The sequence below is a fragment of the Uloborus diversus genome, chromosome 2 (genome assembly GCF_026930045.1).
Source record: "Uloborus diversus isolate 005 chromosome 2, Udiv.v.3.1, whole genome shotgun sequence".
NCBI classification, from domain to species: Eukaryota; Metazoa; Arthropoda; class Arachnida; order Araneae; family Uloboridae; genus Uloborus; species Uloborus diversus.
In genome coordinates, this window is record NC_072732.1 from 69,990,189 (window position 1) to 70,003,657 (window position 13,469).

Consider the following 13,469-nt stretch of genomic DNA (forward strand, 5'->3'; position numbering starts at 1 on the left):
GGCAACATTTAGAGAGCTATCCAATTAGTCACGTTAAAACTGTCGATATTGGGAAAATTAGTCTATGTAAAACGCGTGTTCGCATTGGTTCGTGAAGAATTAGGGGTGAAAATATTTAAAGTATTTCCTTGATTACTCCAAGGCACGATTATTATTAAATTGGTGTAAAAAGGAGTCATGTGATGCACACATCGGCTCCTTAGTAAATAAAATATGCGTACTGTGTATATTCATACCTTATAATATGCTAGATGAGTGCTGTTTAGAAGGGAAATTTTGACCTCAAAAACTTTTACAATGAATATTTTAAAAGTGAGTTACTTTTAGATCGACATATTTGTTAAATAACACAAAAAATCGTGTCGCTTGTAGGTATTCGTTGTGTATTTAAATTCAAGTTTTCGAAGAAATAGCTATGTTTTGATGTCATTATAAATAGCTTCCGGCAGTACTTGAAAATAGGATATGAGTATATATAACTCCAAATAAAATATTCCGAGAAGATTTTCTGAGTTATAAATCTAGAAATATTAAACATCATACCTGCTACAGCTATTTAAATTGAATCTAGCATTACAGATTGTTCTTATGATTTCCTCAACCTTCTCGAATAGTTAAAAAAAAAGTTAAAATAACAAACTTTGTTTATCTTATCAGACATTGAAATTTTAGGCTCTACAAAAATATTTACGCACATGAAATTTATTTTTTAGCGGGTCAGACACGAAAATGTAACGCATTTAAGAATGTTTACCGTGAAATTCGAAAAGGCCGTTAAACAGTTATTAAATGTACGCTTCATTGAGCAGAGAATTAAGACGTGTTTAGATCCAACTTCGAACACCTTATTTATAATTGATGATAGGGTTTTTTTTAATAATTTGTTACTTCATATGTATTTAGTTAATTTCTAAGCAGATCTAGATTTTTTTTTTTTACGTATCAGGTAGACGAAATGCAAATTTTTATAACAATAATACTAATTTTACAATTGAGGAAAATTGTGATTAAAAAAGTTTTTGTAGCAGAGAATCTAATATAAACTGAAAACATAGGTCTTGAGAAGTAAAATGTATAGTTTTTTTAATCTCATGAAAACATATGATCTGTTATTTTGAAAGTGGAACAGTCTAATTCTGAAAAAAAAAAATAAATAATAACGGAATCTAAAGATAATCCTTAGTATAATCTTTTTATCTGCTTCACTTCAGTACTAAAAAAATAACAAATAAAAGTCTTAATATTTTGGAGATTAAAGCTTTAGCACCTATTAGTACTGAATATTCGAACGTCTTACCTTTAATGTTTCGTAATTACAAAAAATGGACTTGCTCCATTCCCGAATTAAGCATTTGTTTGAGCAACGTCTGTTTTTTTTTTTTTTTTTTTTGCTTACAATTTACACTTTAAAATCGAAAAAAAAAGTATGTTTGCTAAAAAGGAAAACATAGAGTTTCGGTGTAAAAATACGCATTTGTAAATATGGTACTTTTTAAGAAATAACAAAAATCCTGAATCTAAAAATTTTAATAAAGTTAATTTTGAAAAAAATATGAATCGACTTCAAAACTGCAGCTCTGAAAAACACAAAGTAATTTTTTTTCTTTGAACTCATTTATTAGACCAGTGCCAATAGCTTTGAAAATGGTAAAAAGTCGAAAAAATTTAGAACAGGATAAAACCAGTTAGAAAGGTAAGAAAATCTAATAACATTAATAGGAAAAATAAATTACGGGCGAGCTGAGTTCGGGAAGGGGGGGTGTAGGGGGGTTTAAGGGGGGGAAAACGGTTTATCACGATTTCCGGAAAAACTAAGAGTCCTATTGAAAAAAACTAAATTGCAAAGTTGTTGGTAATAAAAAGATCTACAACTTTTGCATTTGCACTTTTTTTCTATAACCTCAAAATATATGCGAAAAATTCAAAAAACCGACTTTTTGGTTTTTATTTTTATCTCCCACAAAAAAAAATTTTTTCACTAAATTTAATGAAAAGTTACCTTATTATGTCCCAAATACACCGTATTTTTTTGGATTTAAAATATTTATTTTTCTCCTTATTTTAATTCAGTAGTAAAAAATCATCAGAATTTTCAATCAAAAAATCTCACGTCAAAATATCTGATTTTTTTAAAAAATCGGAGCAAGTTTTTTTCGTTGGAATCTCTACTTTTTGATGGTATAAAAAACAATATACTATACTATAGAAATTTTTCGCAAAAAATAAAGAAAATCAAAAAACTCGAATTTGAAAAAAAAAAAAAAGTCATAACTATGTAAAAATTTTAAGCTCCTTATTAGAATGTACACTTTAATTAGTTGAAAAATGAAATTTTCCATGTTACATTGACACAAACTGAAAATAAAAATATAATAAAATAAATAAAAATCAAGCTACAGCATGCATTTGTTTTATACCCTTCTCATCCACCATTAAACGGTGACTGTAGTGCCCCCTATAGTTTTTGGAGTTACGAATAGCAAGCTACACTGTAGGATGGGATAAATGAGTAATTTCCGCAATTTCGAACTGTGTAACCTTGAATATTATGAAAAATAATCAGTTTTCCAATTGTGTTTGCTGTTAATTATTGTGTTTGCTGTTAATTTAATAAATAGCTTAAAATTTTACATAGTGATGATTTTTTTTTTCAAATTTGAGTTTTTTGATTTTCTTCATTTTTTGCGAAAAGTTTCCATAGTATTGTGTATTGTTTTTTATACCATCAAAAAGTAGAGATTCCAACGAAAAAAACTTGCTCCGATTTTTAAAAAAAAATAGATATTTTGACGTGAGAATTTTTGATTGAAAATTCTGATGCTTTTTTACTTCTGAACCAAAATAAGGAGAAAAAATAAATGTTTTATATTCAAAAAATTGCAGTGTATTTGGGACATAATAAGGTAACTTTTCATTAAATTTAGTGAATTTTTTTTTTTTGTGGGAGATAAAAATAAAAAACCAAAAAGTCGGTTTTTTGAATTTTTCGCATATATTTTGAGGTTATAGAAAAAAAGTTCAAATGCAAAAGTTGTAGATCTTTTTATTTCCAACAACTTTGCAACTTAGTTTTTTTCGATAGGACTCTTAGTTTTTCCGGAAATCGTGATTAACCGTTTCCCCCTCCTTAAACCCCCTACACCCCCCTTCCCGAACTCAGCTCGCCCGTAATTTATTTTTCTTATTAATGTTATTAGATTTTCTTACCTTTCGAACTGCTTTTATCCTGTTCTAAATTTTTTTGGTCTCAAACATTATTGGCACTGGCCTATATGTACTAATTTTAAATTTGCAGAGATCTAAAGTCTTTTGTCACGCTCTTAATTTAAGAACAGCTGCTGCTATCTCTATAAACGTGGCGTCTAGGTATAGAAAATCGGCGGCTACGTGATTAAATGCTGTGTAACAAAGGTATAAAAGTTTTATCTACGCAACTACTAAGGAAAAAAGGGGTAACTCGCAGATGGCATTTTAAAGGCTTAGCATTTGTCTCTTACGTTCAAATATCCTTAGCAATGTAAGCAAAATGTGCATGTACTATTTTTTTTCCTCAAGCTTTTTTTAATATTTCGCATTTCCAAATCGCCAAAAAACTTGAGGTTTAAGTAAACTAAGTTACTAATGTCCACCCGGTGACAATAACGCAATGCAAATACCACATCTCTGTTTAGAACGGCAGAATAGATAGTAATACAATGTAATTATCAGAATAAAACTCGATATTGAAAAAATACAGCTGTGTATTTAATAAATCAACACAGACTAATACACATTTTTTTCGAGAGGGTTCTCTCACACAATATTTAGCTTTTTTCAATAATCTATGCATAATTTAACATAATGAAATACAAATAAGTTTACCAAGGCATTCACACTCTCACTGACATGCACACTGACAGACATGTGTACATATACGCACCTTACTGTTAAGTGTAAAATATGAATTTTTAGCAATGAGTTGAAAATAATGGAAAATAGTTTATGCAGATTTCATAGCAAGAAAATTACAATGTTTCAGATCATTACATGGCTAGTTATTAGAAAAAATACACACAGTACTATTCCATAACATCAAGCAAAGATGATCAATTTATAAATTGAAGGTTTTAGAAAGTATAGTTAATTGTTTCAATTCAGAAGACGATATTCTGTATTTTCAAAGACACCAGGACGCTGAATAATTTCATTTATTGCTTCAACTAAAAACGGTTCAAGACTGTAAAATATATCTTCCTTATTCTTTACAAACATATTCTTCGCTACTTTTGACAACATCTTCATCACAGCTTTTGAAAAGTCACCTGATCCTAACAAATTCTCTGCGTATATGTTTAGTTGGTCCCAGCTAAGATCCAAGTTCAAAGTGTTAAGCTCCAAACTTTTGTTTTTAGAAATGCATTTTCCGTCACCAATAATGTTTATTTCCGTCATATTAATGCTGAAACTACCATTTCCCCACAAGGGAAAGATTTTTCCAATTGTCCCTTTTACATCATACACGCCGAAAGAGGATAGTTGAGGAATGAGAATCTCTGTATGAAAAGACAGATCTGTATCAGCCTTAAGGTTTTGAATTGTGAATTTGGATGCATCTTCAACTGCCACCTGAAATCAAGAAAAATGCTTCATTTAGTCTTACATGTCAAAGTACTGTTTAAATTAAATAAGTAATGTGGCAGCGTCAAATAAGTCTATGTGTCCATTTAAGCCAAACCACCAATTATTCTATATAAGTTAGGAACAATACGCTAGATCGTGTTTTTATCGTCATCATAAAACCTAACTGGTGATAAAGTATTGTCACCAGGCAAAGATGTTATTAAAAAGGAGTTTTATGAAAGATGACAGATTTCATTTTACAGTTTATTTTTATAGTTTGATGTATTTTAATAGCGAAAAAGATTCTAAGTGTTCCAGAAAGCCTAATTTATATAGTTGACGAATTCAAAAAGGAAAATGTCGCTGTGTACCATGATCAATCCGTAATTTGATAACCCCAGAGTTTTTAGTCGAAAAAAACATGATTGGCTTTATAAGGAGGATATGATCGTGTTCTGAATGTGCTGTAAAAAACTCTGAAACTTTACTGGTAATTTCTATGGACCGTTTCGGGATTTAACGGGTTTTAACCATTTTCTTATTAAAAATAAAATTTTTATCAAACGTTTTCTGAATTACCTTGACTTGCGCAAATGCAGACTTCTAACTGCTGGAAAAAATATTTTTAGCTCCCAGTTTGAAGATAAACTGAACGTATTTATTAAATCTCTCGGCATAACAGCTATTACGGGCCATTTGCTTTGATTTATAATCTCAAATAATATTCCATTGTTATTAGTTATTTGAAAAAAATGAGCTAAATTAAACTTATTTAAACTTACTTCCAATAGTTTAAGACTCACTGCAGCCATATCATCATTAAAAGGAACGTAAATGTCTTTTTCTTGAAATGGGTCAAGTACTGGCATGCCAATCTCTGGAAGCCCTTTGATCATCATATTTCGAAAATCTTCTATAGAATCTCGTAAGATTTTTTCAAAATCCGGATTAGTACCAAAATCTGCAAAAATATATTTTTTTTTAATTTATTCAAAAGCTTTACTGCGCTAACTTATTTTCGATAGTATAGTGTAGTTACAAATTAGTTTGTGTTTGTACTTTTTTCGCCATTTTTATGGAGAATTGCACTCACTCATTAGAATAAAATGTTCAACAATACTCAACAATATCGACTAAATTTACTCAATATTTGATCAACACGACGGCAAAAAATAACTATTGAAAAACATAAAAATGTTTAAATTCTCGTTAATACGTGGTTTCGCAAGTTTTCCTAAACTTTGCATAGATCTGAAGAATGGGAGATTATAAAAAATGCTCCACAAAATATTTATGTCAGATAAATTTTCATCTGTAAGCTCATAAATGCAGTTGCCAATCAATGATTTGTGGTTCTTGTGAAATAATAATGGTATGTTTTTATTACTTTATTCGTTTTTATCTTTTTTTGTCTCAATGGCACTTTTAAAAACACTGGATAATTATATTCGTTCTTTAATATTTAATGATTTTTTTTTCTTAAATTAAAAGTTCTGCTTACAAATATAGGTCTAACAACCATACACCATACTTTTTAAATTGAACATTGAAGTATTTTATACATACCATTTATAAAAGCTTTAATTGCCTTTCCATTGGTAAGAGGTATGACAAACAATAATAATGCGATGAAAAACTTCATTATGTTCTTATTTTTACCTAAACAAAGAAGATAACCGTTTGTTATTATTACACATTATTATTACCATCATCAGCGTCATCATCATTATTATTATTAATATTATTATTTAAAAAAAAATTTCATTTATCATTATTTTGTTTTCGATAAAATTAGAAGACTCTTAGCATTTATTTCACTTACAAATAAAAAACGTGAGTATATTGATTTTTTTTTTAACAAAGTCTCGAAACTCTTTTTAAATCAATAATTTCTTGTTTAATAATTTCGTATATTATGTGCATAACATACATTAGACGATCTAAAATATACTCACGTACAGTACATTAAATGTTTACTCGTACCATTATCTTAAAGTATCTAAATTCTGCTGTTTTCAAAAATGCATCCCGGAAACAATTGGTAGAATTTACGGACAATATTCTAAGTGCGTGTTCAGAGCTTTTTTTTTTTTTTAATTAAAAAATATTTTCCTCCAAAACATGTTGTTTAAAAAAACGAGAAAACGTTAAGTTCGGTAAAACTCACGGAAAAATTTTTTATGTTCATGTAGTTACAATGCAACATTATAAGTGGTAGGGGAGGGTGACCCAAAGCGACTAGATTTTCGAAGAGTTCTCGAAAATTGTAGTTTTTGAACTTTTACCGCAACAATTGAGATTTAATTTTCTAGCTGGGTTCTTGAACTTTACAACAAAAAGTGATTTTTGTATTATTTCAAACACAATATTTATTATAAAATTTTATACACATTTGAAAAACCCTTTTTGCCCTACCAGGGAGCCCAAAGTGGGTAAGCTTGACTTATTGTGATTTGGTACATTTTCCAATCAAATATGAAGTTAAAAAAAGATTAAAATAGTTGACTAGCTACCTGCCATTATTAAAAAATATGTAAAACAGTTGTACTCATCCAATTTAAAATCAGCACCTTTGTTTATAAAACATAAATAACTAACTTATTAAAATAATAGAACTATTAATTGACATCCTAAAAAATAACTTTTTTGAAGTAATACTTATCCTATTGAAATAGAAAATCTAAGTCAGCACAAAAGTCAAAAAATTATAAGTAAATATATAATTAAAACCTATACCCGCTTTGCCCGAAGGCATGTTTTTAATTTCAATGAATATGACCTTAAATTTAAAAAAGAAACAAACGAAATGGCTATCGTAGTTTCTAGTAGGGTCATGTCAGAATAACATAATAGTATTGACAATAAAAAGAAGGAGGTCTTCGACTAATCACAAGTTACAAAACTTACTTTTTATTTAATGCATCATCTTTTTTTCTTATTACACGCCTGGTTGCACCATACCGCTTCACCGCTGCTTCGATGGGAGTGATTAAAATTCGGGGATGTTCATGTAAACACGACATACATATGCATCGCAGCTTACACACCATGGGGGGGGGGGGCATACGAAGGCCTACCCGCTTTGGGAGACCTACCCTCTTTGGACTACCTTTCCTTATATCTGGTTGTTAGGCTTTTTTAATTTTTCAAAACTATCTTGGAAAAATTAAAACTAATGCGGCCATGTATTCCAGTTAAAAATCCCCTACTGAAATTTCCATTTTTTACACGGCAATACAACTTATGTAACAAATACATTCGCATGTAGAAAAGCTTAACAAGAAAAAATGAGCATTTTTCGGGTAATAATTTTCAAAATCAATAGAACAATAAAACCAATAATAATACTTACACCTAAATTCTTAAATATTTACCTGAATGTGCGATGCTTACTGTAGTTACATCAATTGTCTAAAGTGATGAAAGAATCGAAATTTTTATAGTAGCATAATACTTATCAGTACGACATGGAGACACGTAGCGATTATGTGAAAAAAATTGAAATTGAAAGTGAAAGTGTTAATAACTCGATAACCTTGCTAAAGATTCATACCCTACTTAAAATGTGATTAGATAAAAGTTGAATAACTAAATATAGATAACAGGGCACACAGCTCAAGTGCGGAGCTTTTTCCGCATTTGAGAGGCGAATGAAAGTATTCCTTCGATTGATATGGCAAAGAATTGTGTTTTCTTAAGAGACTTTATCTATTGCAAATATTTTAAACCGTCAAATCCAGTACAATGCCACGCATTTCCTCCTTGGATGTGCAGTTCGAATCTGCCAGTGTACTTTTATACGACTTACGAAGAATGTGTAAGAAAAATTTATTTTTAAAAAATTCCTTCAATTTGTTACACAGCAGAAAATTTTGAATTTTTTACATATTTTTTTTATAATTAAATGCCGTTCTTAAAGTGGTAAAACTAACTTCAATCATTTACAAAGATAATGAAAGTCGAAAAAATCATTTTATTTATAAATGCTGCCTTTTATGTATTTAGCTTTAATCTTTTCCTATTAAGAAATGCATTCCATCATAAAGTAAAAAGTGGTAAAATGGTTTCATTCTCAAAGAAAAAAAAGTTTGTAAAGTTAATTTTGTCAAAACATAAAGTACTCCGAATTTTGCTATATAGTTGCGCTGCGATAAATAGGATTCATAAATATAAACTTAAGAATGAAAGTAAAAATAAATCGTGACAACAATTATTATTTCACGGTAAAAACCAAGACTGCGTAGTCGGAGTCGAACTGTTTCTGTGGTAAATGAATCAGAGTCAGGAGTTGACTTGGAGTTGACTTTTTAAATTAAAAACCTCGGAGTCGGTCATTTCCCCCTTAAAGTCCACAACTCTGCCATTGCTTGTAAAGTCGGAGTTGGACTGATTTTGGGATAAAAAAGTCGGAATCGGGAGTTGAAGACTTTAAATTCCAAGAATCAGTGTTTGTTATTTTCCCGCCAAGTCTGAATTTCTGCCAAGTGAGAGCAATTCTGCGGATTCAGAGTAGGAGTCCATTTTACTTTAGGGTACATGTGTCGGAGTCGGAGTCGACGGTCAAAAAATTCTCGGAGTCTGAGTCTGGAATTGGTCGTTTCGCATAGCATCTGCATTCCTAGTAAAAGCAATTGCTTTTGATTCCCTCAATGTTAAGTCTAACTAAGACATGATGTTTCAATTTTCAATTATAACATTTTTTTTCCACTTCTTGAAACCAAAAATTAAGAATGTTTTCAGGATCTGCAGTTTTCTCAATTTTGAGACATTTCGAGAACTAATGGCTTAGGCACTTTTTTTTTCCGCATATGTATAACAGATTTTACAACCGGTTTCTAAAAGAATTTACGTCAATCAGAAAACATAGGATACATATGCATTTATTGCAAAAATAAAACATATCGTTTCTACTATTTATTTGCCCTACTTTTCCGCTTGGAGCCTTAGAATTGCCACACAGTGGTAGTTTGCTTCGTTCGCAAGCATCTATTTCTTTTGTGTCGGTGAAAAAACAAAGCAAAATCCTCAATCACGGAACTTTAACATATATTTCTGTAACAAAATTGTATGTATTAAAATGTATGTAATGTGTACAAAAAATAAGTTGTTATATAATATATTATATTAAATATTCTATGTTTTTCAATAACGCAAAAAAAAAAAATGTGTGCGTGCATTTCTGTACGGGCTCATTCTCATTTGAGTAAAAGGAACAGATGAAATATGGATACTTTACCCTTTATTGCTTTGGAGTAAGCAAGGAAATACGTTTAAAAATGTCACTCCATATATTTTGATGCAAAAAAAAAGTTTTACAGAGATTAAATTTCCCTATATCGACAGTTTTAACGTGATTCAATGCATAACTCTCTCAATATCGCGAAATCGAAACCAGATTAAAATAATATCCTTTTCTGCCAAATTTTTCACCAACATGGTGACATATCGCTAAGTTGGCTACAAAACTTAGCGACTAAAGGCTCAAATAATCGTCTGTTTATAACATCACTTAAGTTAGCAATAAAACTAACACTCGTTTTCCACAAATAGTTGCCAATGACCCCTTTCGGAACTTCCAAATGCAATTAGATGAGAGGTGCACAACTAGACCTCACTAAGAGACTAACTCCAAAATTTCAATTTTACACAGCATACCGTTTTTGAGTTATGCGAGATAATTACATACGCACAAATGCACATACATACATTACGCAAAAACTCGTGGTAATTAACTTGGGGGTCGTCAAAATGGATATTTCGTACGTCCATACGTTCTTAGGTACATATGCATGTGCCGTCGGGCCGAATAAACAACTCAAAATTCGTTCGGGGGTAAGCGAAATGAAAATTTAGTCCGATATTTGAGAGAAAGATTTTTTGCGAATCTATATTTCCTTCAATATGGAAAAGGAAGAAAACATTAAAGAAGTTCTGATCTAGCATTGTATTTAACATACACCCTTGTGCAAATAAATTGAAACGAAATATGTTTTCCATTACTATTATAATCATTCCAATTATTCTTCACCAAATTAAATAAAATTTGTAAAAATATTTATCAGATGGCAAAATTTTTTACTTTACATTATTTTACACCAATCAGGGGAGTTCTGAAAGCGCATGTGCAGGAATTTCCGAAGATAAAAACTGCAGCTAAGATCATGTCAGTTGAGATTTCACTATCGTCAATGATGGATGTGACATTGCGAAAATGAAAAACGATTGTTACTCTTTCCGAACGCCTGTAGAGAGATTTCAAATGTAGTTGACGCTACTATTGCAACTGTGAGCTGCATTATAAAACAGAATAGAGAAACACAATCCATATTTCCAAAGCGGAGAGAGAAATGCGGTCGAAAAACGAAATTAACACCAGGATATGATTTTTTAAACTTATTCGTAGTAAAAAAGGCCCTCGAAAGACTCGCAGCATTTAATAAAGATTCAAAAGAGAATGGAATAAATAATAGCCCCCTCTAATGTTCAGAGGCGCCTTTTTGCAGCCTACCGGCCGATAAAGAAACGACTTCTGACCCAACGAATGAAGAAAAAGCGCTACTAGTGGGAATTAAAACATAAGAATTCGACTGCTGAATATTAAAGGAAAGTACTTTTTTGCGATGAAAGCAATTTCACTGCCCTAGGCCAAAGAACTGAACAAGTGCAGAGATCTCCAGACGAAAGAACATGAACCAATTTGTAAAACACCCTCAAAGAATGTTTTGGGGTTGTTTGGTTACGATGGGGTTGGTCCTTTGCAGCCTGTTGAGGATATCATGCGTTTTGAGCAATATATTACCATTCTGAAAAAAAAAAGGTTTTACCAGAGTTGAGAAAACAATACCTAGATGGAACGGAAATTTTTCATCAGGATGTAGACCGTTTCTATTCTTCCAAATTGGTGAAGAAATTCATGTCTGATAACCAAATTGAGACATTTGTATGGTCTGGGACCTTTCCTGATATCAAGCCAAGTGAAAATCTTTGGGATATATGCAAGAATTGTCTATTGCATACGGACTGTTCAACTATGAAGAAGCCAAACACTGCTTAATTCATGTTTGTGACAAAGACCAAATAACATTATAAAAACATCGTAAAAAATGGTGGATTCCACGCCAAATCGTGTACAAATGTTGGTAAAAAGTCCTGAAAAGCTTATTTTGCATTAAAACCAACCCACTAACTGTTTCAATTAATCTACACAAAGGTATAAAATATTTTGACGAGACTTCCACAAAAATAGACCAGACAACTGGAATGTAAAGCTTCGCAAATTAGACTATGCAAATCAAGTAATTTGAAAATTTGTAATAAAAAAAAATTAAAAATAATAGAACCGACTTTAAAAGTGCTCTAAAAAGTGAATATAATTTTATTCTTTAAACACCATCGATAATACTTTTAAACATAATTTTTGAAGTTGGCACAAGAACGAAAAGTAAAATTCAGTGTAAACATGCTTCGTTAATATTTTTTTCAGAAAATCATCCAAAGTTCGTTACGAAACATTTATATCGTTACTCAAATATGATGTCATCAATGCATATGTATGTGGTAGTGAAGAAACTGGGCCTGGTTAAATTTATAATTGTAGTTGAGTTATAGCTGTGAATGGTTTTATCTATCGTCTTTACGCCAACTTCAAAAATTATGTTTAAAAGTAATATTGATGTTGTTTAAAGAATCAAATTATTTTTCACATTTTAGAGCAATTTTGAAGTTGGTTCTATTTATTTTTTCATTTTTTTTATTTCATTCTTATTAAATGTGTTTCAGAAATGGTCAGAAATTACTATCACCTAAAAACATACCATTCATACCATTTCATAAAAACGCTTCATACTAAAAATAAAATTTAAAAAACAATTAAACACGACTTAAACTTTAAGCGATTGGCACTAAAAATTTATAGTTGTTCCTCTCTGGAATTTATTTGTGTGTTAATTTAATTATAAGTATTTAAATATTACGTTTCTCCTAACTTATTTACATTTCACAGCATACAAGTTGCTTGTGATGCAATCCTGCATGTCCTTAGCACAGATCTATTATTGGCACAGATGGTAACGATAAAAATACTACAATTTCTTTAAGGCAAACCTAACCAGGTAGCATTGTAAAGGCTGAGTGAATCTTAATCACTGCATTATCTCTTTTCCAGGTTAGGTTTACCCCCACTATATAGCAATGACAATGAAGAAACTTGGTGCTTGCTTCACAGAAGCCTTCATTCAAAATTATCACTACAATTACTATTAATATTACTGTTGTATGGCACACAATTTTTTCTAACAATGGGTTTTATATATTTAATCATTTAATAGGGAAATTGGATGAAATTTACCGTTTTTTAACTATAACTTTTTTTCTAAAGGGCAAATATGGTGAAACAAAGTAATGGGACCTAAGTTGAGCCATCCCCTATCCATTAAAAAAAATCATCAACATCGGTTCACTAGGTGAGATACTGTGAATGGACAAAAAAAACATACATACGGTCTGAACTGATAACCGCATATTTTTTAAAGTCGGTTTAAAAGATTTGTTCTTTTAAGTAGTTTTTTTCGTAGAACTAAAAAGATCGTGTATTGAATGAGTAACTTTTTTATATATATATATATATTTTGTAATGGCCGGTAGCTAGTCAATTATTTTAATCATTTATAACTTCATATTTGATTGGCGAATGTACCAAATCACAGTTAGTTAAGCTTACTCGCTTTGGGACCCCTGGTTGGGCAAAGCGGGTTTTTCAAGTGTTTGTAATGTTTGATAATAAATAAATATTAGTTTGAAATAATACAAAGATCACTTTTTATTTTCAAGTTCAAGAACCCTGCTAGGAAATAAAACAGAAATAGTTGCGA

At 30.6% G+C, this 13,469-nt stretch overlaps 1 protein-coding gene across 1 annotated transcript; it reads right to left on the reverse strand.

The window, feature by feature from the left end:
- Positions 1–3,790: 3,790 nt before the first annotated feature.
- LOC129217350 (uncharacterized) lies at positions 3,791–6,251 on the reverse strand. Its single transcript, XM_054851635.1, has 3 exons — positions 6,166–6,251; positions 5,382–5,560; positions 3,791–4,605 (listed from the first exon to the last, which is right to left on the reverse strand). Exons 1-3 carry the CDS (start codon positions 6,239–6,241, stop codon positions 4,129–4,131), a joined length of 732 nt encoding a protein of 243 aa, XP_054707610.1. The 5' UTR covers positions 6,242–6,251; the 3' UTR covers positions 3,791–4,128.
- Positions 6,252–13,469: the final 7,218 nt, after the last annotated feature.